The following is a 21,607-nucleotide window of genomic DNA, read 5'->3' on the forward strand; positions in this document are numbered from 1 at the left end:
CCAGCTTTCAAAATGAATTGTCTTGGTAACTTACAAACAAGACTTTACTAATATAGTGTATATTGTTTAACTTAAACAGGAATGACATAAATTTAAACCAGAGGACTTTCTTCCCTTTGCATTTTTCAACACCAGATTTTATTAGTGCCACTTAAAACCCTTTTAGGTACTTAGTGATGACTCACTAGTGTATACTATCCAGCTTCTTGTTTCCATTCCCCAGTTTTCTTAAATCAGCAACAAGTGGCTGTTTTTTTAACTACTCTGCTACTAAGCTTTTCCCTCCATTATTTGCCACACCTCCGACACAGCCTATGACACATACAAAGATTAGCTGAGCAGACATGACTCAGTTAGTGTGCATCCCAGAATTTCAACAGCTGTACCAGCAGCTGGGCTTCTCTGTTTACATGCTAAACTTAATGTGGTTTCACTGCACCTGGAGAGAAAATGAGACTGAAAACTGAGAAAATCTGAGACTGACATTCCCCGTAATCTGATGTCGACATCGGATAGAAAGATTTTGTCATGTGTCTGTGTATTTCACAAAAGCCACACTTTCCTGCATATTGATAAGCTTCCATCTTTAGCTGTCCCTTAGTAGCTTATTACATGCACACTTCATGAGCGCCGGACTCATATATCTGCCAGCAGCATTGGAAATACAGTATCACGCTCGGTGCAAACACTGTGATCACGGCACAGATGGGAGGTACGGGAACAGATAGAGGAAGATAACATTTTGACACTCCTTTCTTTATTCCCTGATTTCGAACAAATGACAAAACTACTCAAAACATTTGTTTACAATACTTCTGACTCAATTCTTATTCTTTTTTTTTTAACAATAGTTTACACTTGATCACTTCAAAAATCTGCAATGGTTCGAAAATTTTGCAACATTGTGAAGCTCACATAACTAGTGTCTGAGTTTTTACGATTTAATGGGATACTATGAAGCAGTTTTGGAATTAAAATTAAGATTATGCTAATTTTGCTTAGTTAGCTGTGTTTAGATTAAGGGTGTAACGGTACATGTATTCGTATTGAACGATTCCGGTACTTGGTGCTCGGTTTGGAACAGAGGCGTACCGAACATGTTTCTGACGTAATGTAACCCTTACTTTTCGAGGCTGTGGGTCGATCGGGCTACAATTTCTTTTTGTAAATTATATTTACTCCATCTTCTCTACTATAATGAGGACCAACATGGTAGGACAGTAAGAAACATCAACGGCGCGACAACGTGGCCGCCGCGAGAACGCAGTGAAACGCAGCCGTTAAAGTCAATCAGCCAATGCACGCCAGTCGTACTGTGGCCGCATGTTAGACGCGTCCCAGAAGCGGCTAAACGCGATGCACGCGAAAAAAACGGCAGAGTTTATTATTTGACGCGAGACGCGGCCCTCCTGCGTCAATACTACTAGCTAGCACACCGGGCAGACCGGAAGTCACTCGTGTAAAAATACGGTGGATCCGTTCGATTTTCAAACTCATATGCAATCGTAACCCACTTTTTGAGTCCATCAGATCTCTTGAGTGGTAGATCGGGGCACAGTTGAGTTGTCTTTGTTGATTTACAGTTGTCTTCTCTGCTATAATAATAACAACCAACACGCCCCCCGTCTTTAATACAAAACCCTCCTACCCCAACAAAACAAATAGGAACTAATATTCACATAGGAACTAAAGTTATACTACATAAAATATACAATATAAATGAATACTACATCACATTTGTAAAATACAAACACATCATAAAATAAATCATAGCCCATTTAAATAAATAATAGCCCATTTTAATAAAATAAATTGAAATGAGCTAAAACACCTGTAATTAAATAATAAGAATAATACACAGATCCTGCTGACACAATCACATTTATTAATTTCTGTGTGGCGCTTTAACTTGAGAAAATCCACCAATAAAGCTTTTGAAAACCGTTCATAAGAAAAAAAAATGATTCATTGAGACATTTCATATGTAAAATACATGTTAAAATCTTTGTCATTGGGATTGCTTTTCTCTTTAGCACAGGACTTCTTTTTTTTTCTTCTCTTTCTTTCAGAAAGAAAGCTGACCAATACGCGGGGTCTAAAGGGAAATTGTTGTTGGATTATCTTTAAATACCCGCTACTTTTTGAGCAGAATTCTAGCTTTGTATAGGCTAATGTTCCTATTGTTGAAAGCACAAAAGTGGGTAATAAACAACTAACTAGAGCTGGGAATCTTTGGGCACCTAACGATTCGATTACGATTACGATTCAGAGGCTCCGACTCGATTATAAAACGATTATTGATGCACCCCCCTCCTTTTTTTTTTTTTTTTTTTTTTTTTTAATGTTTTGTACATTAGTTCCAAAATTGTTCAAAAATACTCTCAGGCTAAACCAAACTACTATTTCAGTATCAAGTTAACATATAACAGTAAACAAATATACAAAAATAACAGTAAATAAAAAACTCCAGTCCCCATTCTTTATCAGCAGCTTGAAACTACATTCAATTAATTTAATGTTATGAATCAACCGTTAAAGTTGTTAAAATTGCTCCCGTTATTCCATAATTTCCCTTTTGTCTACTTTCGACATGTGAAAGTTTTAAAACTATTTTAAAGATAGATTCAAGTCAATATTTTATCGATTTAGGAGTATTTTAGATAAAAAGTTAATTAGGTTCGCTTGGAATGTTCGACACAACAGCCTTGCAGGGAAGTGTACTGCCTTAAGATGGCGGCCTTTTACTTACACCCGCATCTAGCTTTCTGTAGATGTGCTGCTAACGCTACCGAATCTATATTGCATCTAGTCCTATATAAATGATATCTACCGTAACATAATGTGGATGTACTTTGTAGCAGCTGTTGGCAGCAGTCAGGTATGTTGTTGTGTTTTTTTATCTCGTGGCATGAGTTGAGCTAGAGCTGTGAGTTGAGCATTGGCATTACCCGAGGGGCCAGGAAATGAGAAGCATGATGTTTAGCTACTCTCGCTCCATTCCTCATTGCGTCCCGAAGACCGCGCGGCGCTCTGAGTGTGTTGTACTTCCGCTTTACTTGGCATATTTCAATAATCGGAATTTGGATGTTTGTGAATCGTTCTCGAATCTTCCACGGCCGAATCGCGAATAATCTAAGAATCGGAAATTTTGCACACCTCTACAACTAACACATTTATATTTGGCATTTTGTTTTCTTACTGTACCAAAAATGAACCGAACCATGACCTCAAAACCGAGGTACGTACCGAACCGAGATTTTTGTGTACTGTTACACCCCTAGTTTAGATTACCTACTGTTGGTGGTGAAAGGAGATCAAGTGTGCTCCCCCTCATCTCTACAATCTTTTTTTAAGTTCTCAATTGCCTTTATGAAATTTCAAGGGCCGATGTGGGTGCAGGTTTGTGTTCGAACCGATCCGCACAGACACTTTAACCATTGAAGTTTCTGCCCATGCATATTATATTTTTGGTGTATGATCAAACTTTCTTGTCCCCTTTAACAGTCTTTGTTGCGGTAACAGTCGTGTACGACTCAATCTTGGGCCCCCAACTCTAAACGCCCTCAAAGCGATCACCCATGAGTATTTCATTGTATTTTCTGATGAATGCTAAACATCACCCAGTTTACAAATTCCACTTTTCAATTAATGTAGCCTTGTGGTGCATGATGCCAAAACTCAAATCTTCCCGACACCCACATTGACTTGGCCAAACATTACAATACCAATATATTAAAAGCTAATGCTGTTAATACTGTGCGAACATTGAAGGTATGCTGAGCTTTTGGCATAATGCTACTTTGGCAGCCACTTCAAACTGGTTATTTCAGGCTGGAAATTCAGACATCCTAGCTGTCAAGTCATTGGTTGAGAAACTGCGTAGGGGTGGTATTATGTTAATAATAACCATTGGCTACTTATTTTATAGTTTTACATTAACCACACTGTAACATTAGCATTTTAACTCTTACAACATTCAAAATCAGGAAACAGATTAACAAACTTCCACCTGTTAAAACGGCTTCATTTTATTTCATAAATTAACATTGGCTGCCATTGACGGCGATAGACGTCCAATCCATCATTTAAGTTATTATTTAAGTATATCTTTTCATGGGATAACGCTGACAAACTGACACTTTGACACAATGAAAAGTAGTCTGCGTGCAGCTTATATAATAGAGTTAATTTATTTTCCCCTCAAAATATAGCCATTAATATCTAAACCCTGGCAACAAAAGTGAGTACACCCCATAGAAACTACGTACATCCCTAAATGTCCAAATTGAGTACTGCTTGTCATTTTCCCTCCTAAAAGTTATGCTACTCGTTACAGAAAGCCCGCCCGTCTCATCAGACCATAGTACATGGTTCCAGTAGTCCATGTGCTTTGTTGACATGTCTTCAGCAAACTGTTTGCGGGATTTCTTGTGTACCGTCTTCAGAAGAGGCTTCCTCCTGGGGTGACAGCCATGCACACCAATTTGATGTAGAGTGCGGCGTATGGGCTGAGCACTAACAGGCTGAACCCCCACCTCTTCAATCTCTGAAGCAATGCTGACAGCATTCCTGTAACGAGTCACATGACATTTTGGAGGGAAAATGACAAGAAGTACTCAATTTAGACATTTAGGGATGTATGTAGTTTTTAATGGGCGTACTTACTTTTGTTGCCAGAGGTTTAGATATTAATGGCTATATTTTGAGTTATTTTGAGAGAAAAATAAATTAACTCTATTTAGTGCTGCAACGATTAATCGGTTAACTCGAGTATTCGATTAGAAAAAAATATACAAATTAAATTTTGTTGCTTCGAGTATTCGTTAAATTAAAGTGGCGTTGTAATGGTTTATTTTGAATTTAGTTCATTGATTAGGTTGGAAACATTGCCCTCTGGTCTGCTCATTTCACATGGCTGAATCCAACTGCTCCCTGTTAAGACCAACGTAAGCTAAGTTTTTGTTTGGGCTAATGTTTTTTAATGCATTCGTAATTTAGTTTTTACGTATATTTAGCCATCTTTTGTGGGAATATGAGTCTGAACCATTTATTAAGAGCATTGGGAAAAAAAAGTTAGCATTTTATAGCATTTAAGCTAGCGGACTTTTGCTATGTAAGTTAGCCAATTGTTCTTTTGCTGTACATAGATCCTCATTTATTTATTTTTAATACCGTTTGAGGATCAGCTCAGGTATTTTAAATTTTTCATGTTCCCTATCCTATTACTCGATTATTCGAAGTAACTGGTTCATCGAGTAATCGACTACTAAAATAATCGATAGCTGCAGCCCTAACTCTATTATATAAGATGCACACAGACTGCTTTTCATTGTGCCAAAGTGTCATTTTGTCAGTGTTGTCCTATGAAAACATACTGGTATACCTTAATATCTGCAGAAATGCGAGGGATGTACTAGAGCAGGGCGGTAAACCGAAAATTTACCGTCACCGAAATTCTTAACGATGACCGACGTAATTTTGACCATGTCGGTAAATTCGGTAAATTAATAAAACAAGAAAATATAGTCTTTTCATCCCGCTTTGATTCTGTTGTTCATCTATGTTCATTCCCCTTTAAGAAAGCAGTCAATGGGCTTACGTAGAGAGTCACGTGATCATCAAGAAGCCAATCAAACAAAGGCCTGGTAAGCTAACGCTAGCAGCTAACGCTACAAGCAAAACGTGATGGAGTGTGGCTTAAGGGAGGTTCACCAAACTTTCACCCGACATTTAGTAGACTCTTGGTGGCATCCAGACGGACTTTCACCCGCTGTCCTCCCTTGTTCTCACGATTTCCAGAGATGGTGCTTTCGTGGCTTTCTACTGGTAGCCAGGCTAATGCTAGCTAGCGGCTAACGCTACAAATGAACGTGATGGAGTCGGATAGCGGCTCTAACCTTGTCGAAACGGCTGAACTTAATGAGTGGATTGGGCACGGACAGCATCTAGCAACTACTATGTGGCGTTATTTTGTATCTGTCTGTGTGTGATTCCTCTGATAGCTTTTGTGATGGTAAAGCATTCAGCATAAAGTACAATCCAACGGCGAAACTTATAATGACCGAGAAATGGCCCCAGCTATTTTTCTGTATGTGCTTATTTCTGTGTCATTATTGCTATCATAAAATCTTAAGCGTTTCATTGGAAAAAGATCAATATAGCTTTAATGTGTGTGTGTCTCTCTGTTTGTTTGGGGATTCATTTGTGCGTGCATTTATTAAAAAATGCACTGGGGGGGGGGGGACCCTGAAACCATAAAGTAAACACTTGTATTTAATAATTATGTCACAGCAGCCATTAACAATAAGTTGTCTTTTTGAAGTGTACTGTTCAAGCTGCAAGTCATTTGTGTTACAATGACATGTTTGCACAGGCATATTGATTTTGATAATGTACATTGTTCAAGTCATACACGCTGTTATAAATGTTCATACTTGAATTCTTATTGCTTACGATACATTTTTATAAACTTAATGTTTAGACTGCATGTACAATTGTTAAATACGGTATATGAAATTGAATGCTGGTAAATAAATCAACAAGAAACAGTTAATCTGTATTTCATGCATTGATTCAGATTTTCAAATTATATAACAGTACGCTTGGGCGAATTTATCGTCATTTATCGTTATCGAGATAAATCTGCTCAATTTATCGTGATACATGTTTAAGGCCATATCGCCCAGCCCTAGGATGTACTCACTTTTGTGATACATTGTAGATTGGACGTCTATTACCTTCAGTGGCACTGAAACGTGATCATTTAATGCTAGCCGTCCCGAATAAAAACGTGTATCACTGTCAAGGGCAGTAAAAAAAAAGTGAAAGAAAACATATCTGTAGAAAAAAGACTGAGTATTGATTTCAAGCTGGTTTTCCTGGTTGGGTTTGGTCATTTTTCCTCCATAAAAGTGCATTGAATTTTAACAACTAATATAATGTACTCTTCAAAGAAAAAAACCAAATCTGAAAAGGAAGACATTAAGCTTTGCTATTGAATAAATAAGTGTACTGACACACCTGTCACCCTCACTGTTCCAAGAATTTTGAAAATGGTGCATGGCTTCTCTAAATTGATTATTGTGATTGTGTGGAATGAAATGGTAGCCATTGCCTTATTTCCACTTTTACCCAAAATCTACCTCAAAGCGCCAGGTGGCCAAAGCCTAATGCAAACCCACGCAGATGCTCTCCAATGTGCCCACGCAAACACACACATTCACAAACTGAGTACACATGTTTAAAGAGCTGACTTTGATATCGCCATCCAGAATACATATATTCCTAACACTGACGTGCAAACGCAGATGAATGAGGTTTTATTTTGCATCATGCGGCATAAGAATTAAATCACTTCGGTAAGCTGGGTTTATCCTCACTTATACAGAGAAATCTTTGCTTTATATGCATTAGTGTTTGTTGCTCATGAATATGCATCAGACTGTGGTGTTCAACAAACACCGAGGATTATAAATTTCTCCCCGCTGTGCTCATCAACATAAACCCAGAAATGGTCACAATAGATTTCACTCACGTATTGATATGTTTGGACTTTATAAGGTCATTTAGACATACACTGCCTGGGGAATGCAAGGGTTAAATCCAATGCTATTTTCCAAGCCATTTTTTTCCAAAGCTTATTTCATTCATTTAATTTTATAGCAATACAAGCAGTACTTTCTGATGTCTTCTTCCATGGAAATTACAGTATACTGTAAATAAGGTCATTTTCCACCTTGATAGTAAAGCTCTAGAAAAATTCTAATTAATTTGTTTAACCACTTCTAGCAACAGTTAAACCATTGCTGACACTGCTGAAGTCCCATTTCTCGAATCTACTCACATTATGTTACCTTGCTTCAGAAAAATGTCTCAAAAGCATCATGCCCCTTAGAGTATGCAAAAATAAAAGTATACTTCATATTGATTGTCTAAATTTGCTGAAAATGTGAGATACAGTGATCCCTTGTTTTTCGCGGTTAATGGGGACCACCCCTCCCCCACATATATGTATATTTGGTAACACTTTACACTAAGGGTCCCTTAATTAACATTAGTTAATGCATATTTAGACAATAACGCATGTTTAAGTAACATGACAATAGTTCATTTAATCCCTTATCTAGCATTTATTAATATATTAATTAACATCAGTTAATGCATTATCTAATGCATTAGTTAATGCTTAACCAGACAGTAACTAATGGTTTGGTCAAATTAAAAAATATATATATAGGCCTATATAGGTTTAGGGTTAGGGTTTGTTAACTAAGCATTTATAATTTCTTAGTAAAGGGACACATGTGCTACACTTTACAATAAGGGTCCAAAAAGCATTCAGTAATGGTTAATAAAGGTTAAGTGGGGGGAACTTAAGCATTTATCATTTCTTAGTTAAGGGACACATGTGCTGCACTTTACAATAAGGGTCCAAAAAACATTCAGTAATGGTTAATAAAGGTTAAGAGACGGGAACATAAGCAATTATAATTTCTTATTGTAACGTGTAGCACATGTGTCCCTTAACTAAGAAATTATAATTGCTTAAGTGCCCCCACCCCTTAACCTTTACTGAATGCTTTTTGGACCCTTATTGTAAAGTGTAGCAAATGTGTGTAACTAGGAAATTATAAATGCTTAAGTTAAAAAAAAAAAAAACCTAACCCTATATAGGCCTATATATGTTATTTAATATATTAATAAATGTTAGCTAAGCAATTATATTAATTGTAATGTAATTGTTACAATTGTTAATTGTAATGTTACTTAAGCATTAGTTATTGTCTTAAAATGCATTAACTAATGTTAATTAAGGGACCCTTATTGTAAAGTGTTACCATATATTGTAATAAATGTTTTTTTAACACCGAAAATGTAATAATTATGATATAGATGAGATAGATATAAAACTACGATATGTACATGTATACATTCATGTATATTACCATTTTTGAATAAAATACTGTTTTGTTTTATTAATTGAAGAAAAAAAAGAAAAAAAAAAACGATGGACCACACTATATTTGAAGCACAAAGTAGCGAGGGATCACTGTAATACCAATAACACTAATGACTGACTCATTTTTTGTTGCAGTGACTACAATATTCAACCCGGCGCCGGCTATCCCCAATTTAGATCCTGATTTCTATCGACTTTCTGATGTGTTTTGCTGCAATGAGTCTGAGGTGATGAATCACACAAACACTGAGCTTTTTTTTTTTTTTTTTTTTTTTTTTTTTTAAGTAATTTACATTCATTATCTATCGTTGGCCAATCATTGAAAGCTGACTTAGAAAAACCACAATACTCTTTAAATTTGACAAATTCATTGTGTTTGGCAAGCTCTCACTTGGTTATCCTTTGAGCATGTAGTCTTACAAGATTTTAGAAATGTAACTTATTCATTATCAGCATTGACCTGTGTGGCACTGGGTTCTGCATGCACACAACGAAATACGGGTTTGAGCAGTTGAAAGCCCATTACACACACCTTTCCACAGTGATTCACAAATAAAGTATCCCCTTTATCATGACCTCTGGCAGCACATCAATAGCTCTACTGTGTCCTATAGACATACATGCAAACATTCTGGTATGACGATAGGAATCAGATTCTGCAACCTTTTACGGTCACGGTACGTCAAGTCTTAAGTGTCTGATGCTGACAGATGAGTGAAAGTGGGTGTGCTTTGCTGGGAATCATTGTAACAACAACAACAGGGCAGATGTGCTCTTTGGCTGAGTCAACCACCCCTTCGGGGTTAATGTGAACTGCTATTTGATGTAGTGTTGCAGAGCAGAAAAACGGTGTATGGCCAGGTGTTTAGATATGAAAGGGAGAAATGGCAAGTATCATTTTATGCCATTGAATAAGTGGAAAACTGAGCAACACTGAACTACCAAATACAGTAGTATGAAAAAGTATGTGACCCTTCAAATTTGATCTGATCTTTGTCAAAATCACACAGATGTAAAAACAGTGTCTGCTTTAAATGAACCTACCCAAATATCTATAGGTTTTCATATTTTAATGAGGATAGCATGCAAACAATGACATAAAGGGGTAAAATAAGTAAGTGAACCCTCTGCCTAAGGAGCCTTAAGGAGCAATTGAAACCATATTTTGCCAAACAATTCAAGTCAGGTGTGTGCCCAATCACTGATGAGTGGTTCAAAGCTGCCCTGACCACTATAAAACACACACCTGGTAAGAATTGTCTTATTGAGAAGCATTGTCTGATGTCCGTCTTGGCTCGGTCAAAAGAGCTGTCTGAAGATATGCGATCAAGGATTGTTGATTTGTATAGAGCTGAGAAAGGATACAAAAGCATCTCTCAACATCTGGATGTTCATCAATCAACAGTCAAGAGAAGTTGTCTACAAATGGAGAGAGTTTGGCACTGTTGCTTCTCTCCCAAGGAGTGGCCGTCCACCAAAGATGACGCCAAGAGTTCAGCGCATAATACTCAAAATAAATAAACAAAATATTAAATGTGATGGGTTATTTACTTATTTTCCCCCCTTCTGTCATTGTTTGCATACTATCCTCATTAAAATATGAAAACCTGTAAATGTTTGGGTGCTTTTAGTTAAAGCAGACACTTTTTTAATCCGTGTGATTTTGACAAAGATGGTGATGATGGTGGTGATGGTGGTTTTATGAAAAAATCTGAGAAATTCCAAAAGGTTTAGATACGTTTTCATACCACTGTAAATTTCAACCACAATTTATATTTCACCCTGTTTTGGTGATGGTCTAAATAAGGGGCAACCACCAGAGGTACATTGAAAAACAGAACCTGAATGGTTTGATTCTATATTAAATGTAATGGTTTGCGAATTTGGTCAATATTTTTTTTACATTCACAATTTAAATTCAGATCTCAAAATTAAATTTCAGATTTTTTTGTAATACGTTTTTCATTGCTCTTCTTATTTTGTTTGATATTTGGTATTTTTGTAGAAGAATGACAAAAACAACATTGTATACCACTTAAGTCATTTACAATCCTTGCACATAGCTGTCAATAAAATATAGTTCCTCTGTATGTACTCACTGTACCCTTTTATTTGAGAGTAGCAGGACAACACCAATATACAAACTACACCAGGGGTGAGAAAACCAGTCCTCAAGGGACGCAGTGGGTCCTGGTTTTTGTTACAACTGATCCAGCACAGGCAGTTTAACCAATGAGGGGTCCGGGGAAATAAGAAGCGCCTGACAGCAATCAACTGATTGCAGTTGTAAGACACCAAATTGGTGAAAAGGTGTCCTCTTGATGGGTTGCAATGAAAACCCGCACCCACTGCGTGGAATAGTTTGCCCACCCCTGCATTACACCAATGCTCACTACTGTTACAATAACAATTATTTATATATATACTTTATAATAGCATTTTTTTTATAATAGCATTTTTTTTTATATCAATAACTCATTGACAGAGTGAGCCAAACCGTAGCATATTATTCGGTGTCCCTTTTATTGGATCTACTGTAAGTGAGTTTAGGTCAACATCAATTTGAAATAAACTTAATGTTCTTTAGGGTATTAAAAAGCAAGCCTACAATACAAGAAAAATCCAAAACACTAAACAAAGTTGTTGGGTTTTTTTTTTTCACTTTTTTTAACTGAATTTACAGTCTAGTATAAAAGCATCCACCTAACAGTATATTTAATCAGTACCATATATTCTCTTGTGTAAACACCTTTAATTATACCTCTATTATAACAAAGGCATGTGTGTGTGGGTGTGTGCACGCAGGGGCGTGCATGCGTGTGTAGAAGAGCATTTACTGACACACAAAGATAGGCAGAAACTTAATCATGGTCTTACGCTTGTACACAGCGGGATCGAAGTGGGGGATTCGATTAATGCCCTGGTGTGAAGCCGATGACTAAAACTGCATAGCTACAGGCTCTTAAAGCACTGATACACTGTAGTTTATTTTTTAACTTGACCAAGGTCATTGTTCACTTTAGCAGTACACAAAAGCATATGAAGTATCACATCCACAGACTGCCATTTGACACTAGTGTCATCCTGCGTGAACCCTTACCCGCGAGGTTATCTGGCGTGCACATCGTCCAGGTGTGTTTGCATGTGTGGTCTCACTGTACCCCGGTACAGATGGCGGTTGGGTGGGGGGCATGGCAGGGATTAAGCAAAACAAAGTACAGGCACCCTTTGATCGTCAGCCTACATACGATGTTAAAGCACTTATTAGAGGGCCGATGTCGTCTTTCACATCCATCTCAGGATTATATCTGCTAAAACGAACCTGGAGTTGTATCATGAGCCCAACTCACAAAAGAAAAAGATACTTACTGCTAAAACCCACAAATTAAAATGGGTGCCTTGCGTCAGGAATGATATCCAGTTTAAAAACTGTGCCAAACAAGTTATAACTCAGTGTGGTGACCTCTGAAAGGGAAACCCTGAAACTCACCTAAACTCATAAATGCATCTTAATTGATATAGATTTAAGCTTCTATTTTGCTGTTACTGTGAATGTGTACAGTATCTCATTAAAGAAAATGTTAATAGACTTGTTTTCTTATAATAATTAAAATTAATATTGTATATAATTACAGTATTTGAACCAAAAACCAAAGAAATTGGGAAAATTGCAAGTTGGTCTTTATAGTTTATTAGAATACAAATATGCTGGTTTGGCCATTTAGAGATAAAATTGGGGTCAGTGTGGCCTCTGAACTTAAGTGACTTTGGAAGCACCATTGGGAAAATTTCAGTTGCCCTACAGTACAGTTGGTCTGGGTGTGTATTGCTTCGTTGTATAGTTTCATTTTTAATTTTCCACTAGTGTGATCCTCTTTAAAAAAAAAAAAAAAAAAATGTAACTGTCATTGCTCCAGGCAGACATTCTGTTTAACAATTGTCAGGACTTTCACGGCCTTATCATTCTCAATGACCTACTGTGATTGAAATTCCTAAGGGAATTATTAACTGCGCTGTTTAATGTGTTCCTTTTATCACACTGACTGAATGATTATAATCGATTTTTATAATTATAATTGCCAATCGACCGGGTCCGATCACGTCATTTTCAAAGTATCGGAATCCGCAAAAAAATATCAGCTATGCCTTTTTTAAAAATATTTACTGTATATATTTTAATTAAATCGTTTTCTAATTGTATTTAACGTTACAGACATAAATATGTTACACTCATCCAGTCATTAGTTTAGGCTTAACGTAGGGTTATCAAAAATATCCCGATAACGGCGGCAATTAATTTATTAAAAAATGTGTCACGTTGAAGTATGTAACCCTATTAATATATATGCTGCACGACCCTCTCACTCATTGTCGCACTCAGTCTGTTATGATGCCGTTTTACATTTATAGAGCGATAAAAGGCAGCATAAAATGAGTAGAGTGAATTTTGGCAGCCTTTGAAGCCGTTCCTCAATTGGCGAAAATCTTGCAATCCCTCTTCCTATGAATAGAAATACAATGGGAAGCACTGTGGGGAAGCAAGGTGGCAATAGATCTTTGTCTTAACACCTTATTTCCCAAAGCAGAGAAGATATATCCATTGGTAGCACGACGCACAGTCATGGTTTTACTTCCCATCATGGTTCCACTTCCCATCATGCATTGGGGCATGCTGCAGTACTGAACTGAAAGCTCAACAAATACACTAGATGGCAATATTTAGTCACAATACACAAAGTCACAAGTCTTTCTATCCGTGGATCCCTCTCACAGAAAGAATGTTAATAATGTAAATGCCATCTTGAGGATTTATTGTCATAATAAACAAATACAGTACTTATGTACTGTATGTTGAATGTATATATTCGTCCAAGTTTTATTCATTTTTTTCTTAATGCATTGCCAAAATATATATGATCGGGAAAAATTATCGGGAATGATTGGAATTGAATCGGGAGCAAAAAAAAGCAATTGGATCGGGAAATATCGGGGTCGGCAGATACTCAAACTAAAACGATCGGGATCGGGAGCAAAAAAACATGATCGGAACAACCCTAATTATAATATAGATACAATTTATTATAATAATATCATTTCATGTTCTTTTGTGCCCACTGACATTAAAAGTCAGTAACAAAAAATGAATAATACTTATGATACAAAATGTCTTTTTCAAATAGTATATAAAACAATTCCAGTGTAATCTAAGAATCTTTAGTTTACAAACTCATAAGGGGGAGTGCAAAGGTAATAGGTTTACTGTCAGGGACGCGGGCAGGCAAGGCAGGTTGTGTGGACCCAATTGCAGGGCAACAAAAGCGGCAAGGCAGGTGAACTCAAAAAACGTTTTAATTATAACTAACCAAAGGCACAAAGTACAAACAAAAGGACTGTGGATCAAAGGGCAAGATTCAAACAAAACTTACTTAAATCAGAGGGACTGGTACACGAGGGCTTGGAACGGACTTGAAGTTTGCAAAGACGGACATAGACATTGACAATGACGCAACAAAGGAGTGAACAGAAAATGGGGGCTTATATACACACAAGCAGACAAGCGGTAACGAGACAACAAGGAACAGGTGAGCACAGGAGGATAGTCTAGGAGAAGGCACATCAGGTGAAATCAATGGGCAATCACAGGGACAAGTCACACAAGGAGAAACCAAACACAAAACCTAACAGTACCCCCCCCCTCAAGGGACGGATCCCAGACGTCCCGAGGAAACAAAAAGTCAGAAGGTTGCTCGGAGGAGGGAGCAACACCAGCCCGTCACGGCCAGTCAGGCGGGCGTCCAGGACGCCAGACGTGGGCCGATCGCACGGGTCGATCGGGAGGGCGCCCGGGGCGCCAGACATTGGGTGACCGCACGGGCAGATCAGGCGGGCGTCCCAGACGAGGTAGTGCTCGGTCGTCCATACCGCCACGTTGTGGCAGGAAACGAGGAGCAGCATCGTCGGGGCGAGGGTCAGGAACTTCGGAGTCTGCTGGCGGGACAGCAGCGTGGTCGTCTGCTGGCGGGACAGCAGCGTGGTCGTCTGCTGGCGGGACAGCAGCGTGGTCGTCTGCTGGCGGGACAGCAGCGTGGTCGTCTGCTGGCGGGACAGCAGCGTGGTCGTCTGCTGGCGGGACAGCAGCGTGGTCGTCTGCTGGCGGGACAGCAGCGTGGTCGTCTGCTGGCGGGACAGCAGCTTGGTCGTCTGCTGGCGGGACAGCAGCTTGGTCGCAGGAATCTGCTGGCGGGACAGCAGCTTGGTCGCAGGAATCTGCTGGCGGGACAGCAGCTTGGTCGCAGGAATCTGCTGGCGGGACAGCAGCTTGGTCGCAGGAGTGTTGGTGCAGTCGGCGCGGGAGGCACAGGACCGCGTGGAGCCGGCGCGGGAGGAACTTGACCGCGTGGAGCCGGCGCGGGAGGAACTTGACCGCGTGGAGCCGGCGCGGGAGGAACTTGACCGCGTGGAGCCGGCGCGGGAGGAACTTGACCGCGTGGAGCCGGCGCGGGAGGAACTTGACCGCGTGGAGCCGGCGCGGGAGGAACTTGACTGCGGGGAGTCGGCGCGGGAAGCCGAGCCGTCAAGACGTGCCCACGACGTCGGCGTGGACGAGATCGCCGAGGCTTTTGGACAGGGTTCATTGACAGACTGGGTGGTATGGAATGAGGGAGGCCTGAAAAAAACCGAGAGGGTGAAGAAAAGGGCATGGAGAAAATATCTGGGTCGGAGTCAGAGTCAGAATAGAGGAGGTCATATAAATTGTGATCCTCCTCAAAATCTGAAAAATCAGAGTCCAAAAAAATGCGTTGTGGTCTGTGGGTGGGTTGAGGGTGTCGACGTGCCGGCCGAAAATGAATCTTTCCAGCTGGGTCCACTAGAGGTTGCGTCATTCTGTCAGGGACGCGGGCAGGCAAGGCAGGTTGTGTGGACCCAATTGCAGGGCAACAAAAGCGGCAAGGCAGGTGAACTCAAAAAAACGTTTTAATTATAACTAACCAAAGGCACAAAGTACAAACAAAAGGACTGTGGATCAAAGGGCAAGATTCAAACAAAACTTACTTAAATCAGAGGGACTGGTACACGAGGGCTTGGAACGGACTTGAAGTTTGCAAAGACGGACATAGACATTGACAATGACGCAACAAAGGAGTGAACAGAAAATGGGGGCTTATATACACACAAGCAGACAAGCGGTAACGAGACAACAAGGAACAGGTGAGCACAGGAGGATAGTCTAGGAGAAGGCACATCAGGTGAAATCAATGGGCAATCACAGGGACAAGTCACACAAGGAGAAACCAAACACAAAACCTAACATTTACAGTTATAAAAAAACAAAACATACAAAAATCATTAAAAACTTCTTTGTACTTTTGCCCCTCTGGTTTAATGTGTTCGCACACAATATTTGAGTCATTATTCTTTGAGTCATTGTGATTCCCCCCCCCCCTCCCCCGCAGTCTCGATACAACCCACATTTGCTATTTGTTCCACAACATAAAGTGTCCAAATGAATTGCTTTTTAGCAATTTATTATCAAGACTGCCTGCATGACAATCTTCCTTATTTTCTTTATTAGATATTAACCAATATTTTTAAATGCTAATTTATGAAACACGAGTTTACAATTATAAAATAGTTAGTGTCACTTAAAAAAAGCCTATGTTACTCCAAAAAAACCCTTTCCTCTTATAATACAGTATATTTGTCCACAATTAAATGCATCACTGATGTGGATTTTAAGTAAAACATTGCCACACATTTACTTTACCGTTACCATTTAGAATGAGCAAAACAAATTAAAAAAATAAAATAAAATAAAAAAATAAAAATATACAGTATTTAAAAAGTTACATAATTTTTTGTTGTTTTCAGGTTGTCTGAAGTGTGTGTTACACAATTACATTGATATAGAAAACTGTAATGGCACATTTGTGTATCGCTTATTCTGAAAGAATTGTAAGGGTTTTCCAAATTTTGCATATTTAGAATCTCAGTCTGTCTTTGTAGGTATTTAGTCAGTTTTCAGCCAGATGCAGCAACACACTTGGACGCCATTCCCACAAAATATCACAGTCCAACAAACTGAGAAAATCTCAGACGACAAATCTGTCTGATTGCACCCAGGGTGTAATTACAAGATGACTCATTCAAGAATGGCTCACATAAAAGGGATTAACTATAGAAATCAAATAAGCACTAGATTAACAATGCAAATGCAAGTTTAAATGCCATATGAATTCCTTCACTGTTCCACTTCAATTGTTTCATATTTGAACTCAAAACAAGTTTAAAACATTTCTTGTCTTGTGCCTTCATCCAGGCTGAGCTGCTGACAGGTTCATCAGTAAATAACGTGGAGGAGGCGAATCACGCCGGCCGGGAGCTGCTAAAGCGAGGATGCAGGACAGTCATTATCACCTTGGGAGCCCAAGGATGTGTGGTGCTCAAAGCACAAGAGTCTACCTCGAAACATGTTCCAGCAACGCCAGTCACTGCAGTAGACACCACAGTAAGCATGACACATAATTACGAACATAATGTGTGACTTCCTCTGATCATCTGCTTCTAAGAATTACTTTCAAGTAAGCCTTCCAAATTATAATATACAATTCACATTGTAATTTATAATATTAGTAGTGTTGAGAGTAAGATATTCATTTATTATTAGATAGCTTTAATTGCACACTATATGCGGTTACACCTATTTGAATGGCATTTGGAAATGAGTTTTCCTATGATTCATTTTTGCATTCGACTTTACTTAGTAGTAGGGTTGTTCCCATCATGTTTTTTTGCTCCCAATCCGATCCCAATCGTTTTAGTTTGAGTATCTGCCGATCCCGGTATTTCCCGATCCGATTGCTTTTTTTTGCTCCCGATTCAATTCCAATCATTCCCGATAATTTTTCTCGATCATATACATTTTGGCAATGCATTAAGAAAAAAAATGAATAAAACTCGGACGAATATATACATTCAACATACAGTACATAAGTACTGTATTTGTTTATTATGACAATAAATCCTCAAGATGGCATTTACATTATTAACATTCTTTCAGTGAGAGGGATCCACGGATAGAAAGGCTTGTGACTTTGTATATTGTGACTAAATATTGCCATCTAGTGTATTTGTTGAGCTTTCAGTAAATGATACTGCAGCCATTCAACCCAAATGCATGATGGGAAGTGGACCCATGACTGTGCGTAGTGCTACCAATGGATATATTTTCTCTGCGTTGGGAAATAACATAAGGTGTTACGAAAAAGATCAATTGCTACCTTGCTTCCCTACATTGCTTCCCATGATATTTCTAGTTGTAGGGAGAGGGATTGTAAGGCTTTAGCCTATTAAAAAAAGGTTCCAAAGGCTGCCAAAATGAACTCTACTGATTTTACCCTCCCTTTTATCCCTCTAAATGGGTAAAACTGCGCCATAACAGATTGAGCGCGACAATGCGTGAGTAGGTAGTGCAACGCATGCATTAATTGCATCAAATATTTAACATGATACATTTTTTAAAAATTAATTACCGCTGTTATCAGTACCTTAAGCCTAAACTAAAGACTATGGATGAGTGTAACATATTATGTCTGTAACGTTTAATACATTTAGAAAACGATTTAATTAAAAAATATATATATATTAAAAAAAGGCGTGGCCGATATTTTTTTGCCGATTCCGATACTTTGAAAATGACGTGATCGGACCCGATCGATCGGGATGATCGGGACATCTCTACTTAGTAGTAGTTTAAAGCAGCTTGTATATTAGTAAAAAGTAATGAATATAAGTAAATTAATATCCACATCACTTACTGTGATTGAAAAAATATATAGTAGTTTTGTTTTGTTTTTTTCCCCAGAACTATATTAGCAACTAGTCCTTTAAAAGATAAACCTTTAGAGTTTAGAGTACAGAACCTCTCATTTATACATGGCGGAAAACACATACAAGATTGGAAAAGCAGTTTCTGCTCTTGCACTCTTCTTTAAAAGAAACTGCGGTATTTTAAGCCAAAACTAATGTTGTGTTTGATGGAACAATATGTCTATATGCTGCCATAGCAGATTCATGGCGCATTAAGCCCCCGAACTATTTTTAATATGTCCGTTTTACTCTGGAAACCCGTTTACAGACGTCGCGCAACCGCTTTTGTTTCAACTCAGCCATAAAACGAAGGTAATTAATTATATTTATTACTCAAAATGTCTGTAATTTTTAGCTTAGAATGATTAATAAAAAATAGTTTAAAAAACGACTTAAAAAAATTATTCACTCGCATATTTTAAAATTTTAAACAAATTACGTCACAATGAAAAAAGTGGTGTCTGTAAAAAAGTCACGGATATCTACCTCATAACTATCGCTTAATTTTTGTTGTTGTTGTTGTTACTGTCGCATTTTCTCCGACATGATGAATAATCGATCCAAACAAAGAAAAATCGAGAAAAAAAAAACATTTAAAAGGGTAAATATAAGAAAAAGAAAATCTCAACCACTCGTTGATATCTGCGATTTCTGCATTGCGACTCTTGTTATATTACCATGTTTCACCCATAAAATCCCCCCAAAATCCAGCTGTAGCCATTCACAGCTGTGTCTTGACACTCAGTGATACATTCTACATGGAGTTTTTGGATCGAAACAAGGTAAGTAAGCGACGATATCTCGTTAAAGTCATGGCGTCTTTAATTCTGCTCTCGCGTGCTCTCACGTGCTCTCACCTCACACTATGGTTTTGCTGTATAAACGTATACCATACATACAAATATATCTATATGTGTGTGTGTGTGTGTGTGTGTGTGTGTATATATATTTATGTGTGTATATGTGTATATATATTTGTGTGTGTGTATATATATATATATTTATGTGTATATATACAGTGCCTTGCAAAAGTATTCGGCCCCCTTGAATCTTGCAACCTTTCGCCACATTTCAGGCTTCAAACATAAAGATATGAAATTTAATTTTTTTGTCAAGAATCGTCAACAAGTGGGACACGATCGTGAAGTGGAACAACATTTATTGGATAATTTAAACTTTTTTAACAAATAAAAAACTGAAAAGTGGGGCGTGCAATATTATTCGGCCCCTTTACTTTCAGTGCAGCAAACTCACTCCAGAAGTTCAGTGAGGATCTCTGAATGATCCAATGTTGTCCTAAATGACCGATGATGATAAATAGAATCCACCTGTGTGTAATCAAGTCTCCGTATAAATGCACCTGCTCTGTGATAGTCTCAGGGTTCTGTTTAAAGTGCAGAGAGCATTATGAAAACCAAGGAACACACCAGGCAGGTCCGAGATACTGTTGTGGAGAAGTTTAAAGCCGGATTTAGATACAAAAAGATTTCCCAAGCTTTAAACATCTCAAGGAGCACTGTGCAAGCCATCATATTGAAATGGAAGGAGCATCAGACCACTGCAAGTCTACCAAGACCCGGCCGTCCTTCCAAACTTTCTTCTCAAACAAGGAGAAAACTGATCAGAGATGCAGCCAAGAGGCCCATGATCACTCTGGATGAACTGCAGAGATCTACAGCTGAGGTGGGAGAGTCTGTCCATAGGACAACAATCAGTCGTACACTGCACAAATCTGGCCTTTATGGAAGAGTGGCAAGAAGAAAGCCATTTCTCAAAGATATCCATAAAAAGTCTGGTTTAAAGTTTGCCACAAGCCACCTGGGAGACACACCAAACATGTGGAAGAAGGTGCTCTGGTCAGATGAAACAGAAATTGAACTTTTTGGCCACAATGCAAAACGATATGTTTGGCGTAAAAGCAACACAGCTCATCACCCTGAACACACCATCCCCACTGTCAAACATGGTGGTGGCAGCATCATGGTTTGGGCCTGCTTTTCTTCAGCAGGGACAGGGAAGATGGTTAAAATTGACGGGAAGATGGATGCAGCCAAATACAGGAACATTCTGGAAGAAAACCTGTTGGTATCTGGACAAGACCTGAGACTGGGACGGAGATTTATCTTCCAACAGGACAATGATCCAAAACATAAAGCCAAATCTACAATGGAATGGTTCAAAAATAAACGTATCCAGGTGTTAGAATGGCCAAGTCAAAGTCCAGACCTGAATCCAATCGAGAATCTGTGGAAAGAGCTGAAGACTGCTGTTCACAAGCACTCTCCATCCAACCTCACTGAGCTCGAGCTGTTTTGCAAGGAAGAATGGGCAAGAATGTCAGTCTCTCGATGTGCAAAACTGATAGAAACATACCCCAAGCGACTTGCAGCTGTAATTGGAGCAAAAGGTGGCACTACAAAGTATTAATGCAAGGGGGCCGAATAATATTGCACGCCCCACTTTTCAGTTTTTTATTTGTTAAAAAAGTTTAAATTATCCAATAAATTTAGTTCCACTTCACGATTGTGTCCCACTTGTTGTTGATTCTTGACAAAAAATTAAAATTTTATATCTTTATGTTTGAAGCCTGAAATGTGGCGAAAGGTTGCAAGGTTCAAGGGGGTCGAATACTTTTGCAAGGCACTGTATATGTGTGTGTGTGTGTATGTATATGTGTGTATATATATGTGTGTGTGTGTAGGTGTGTGGGTGTGCGTGTGTGCGTGAATGTATATGTGTATATATATGTGTGTGTATATATGTATATATGTGTGTATATAT

The 21,607-nt window shown here is 38.6% G+C and overlaps 1 protein-coding gene across 1 annotated transcript in view; it reads left to right on the forward strand.

The window, feature by feature from the left end:
- The window catches only part of rbks (ribokinase), a 72,061-nt gene that overhangs the window by 27,037 nt on the left and 23,417 nt on the right, over positions 1 to 21,607 (forward strand). The window contains exons 7-8 of the mRNA XM_057859708.1: positions 9,095 to 9,186; positions 17,277 to 17,465. Of these exons, the coding sequence (XP_057715691.1) occupies positions 9,095 to 9,186; positions 17,277 to 17,465 (281 nt within the window). The remainder of the gene's footprint in view (positions 1 to 9,094; positions 9,187 to 17,276; positions 17,466 to 21,607) is intronic.

This window comes from Corythoichthys intestinalis, chromosome 15 (assembly GCF_030265065.1).
Source record: "Corythoichthys intestinalis isolate RoL2023-P3 chromosome 15, ASM3026506v1, whole genome shotgun sequence".
NCBI lineage: Eukaryota > Metazoa > Chordata > Actinopteri > Syngnathiformes > Syngnathidae > Corythoichthys > Corythoichthys intestinalis.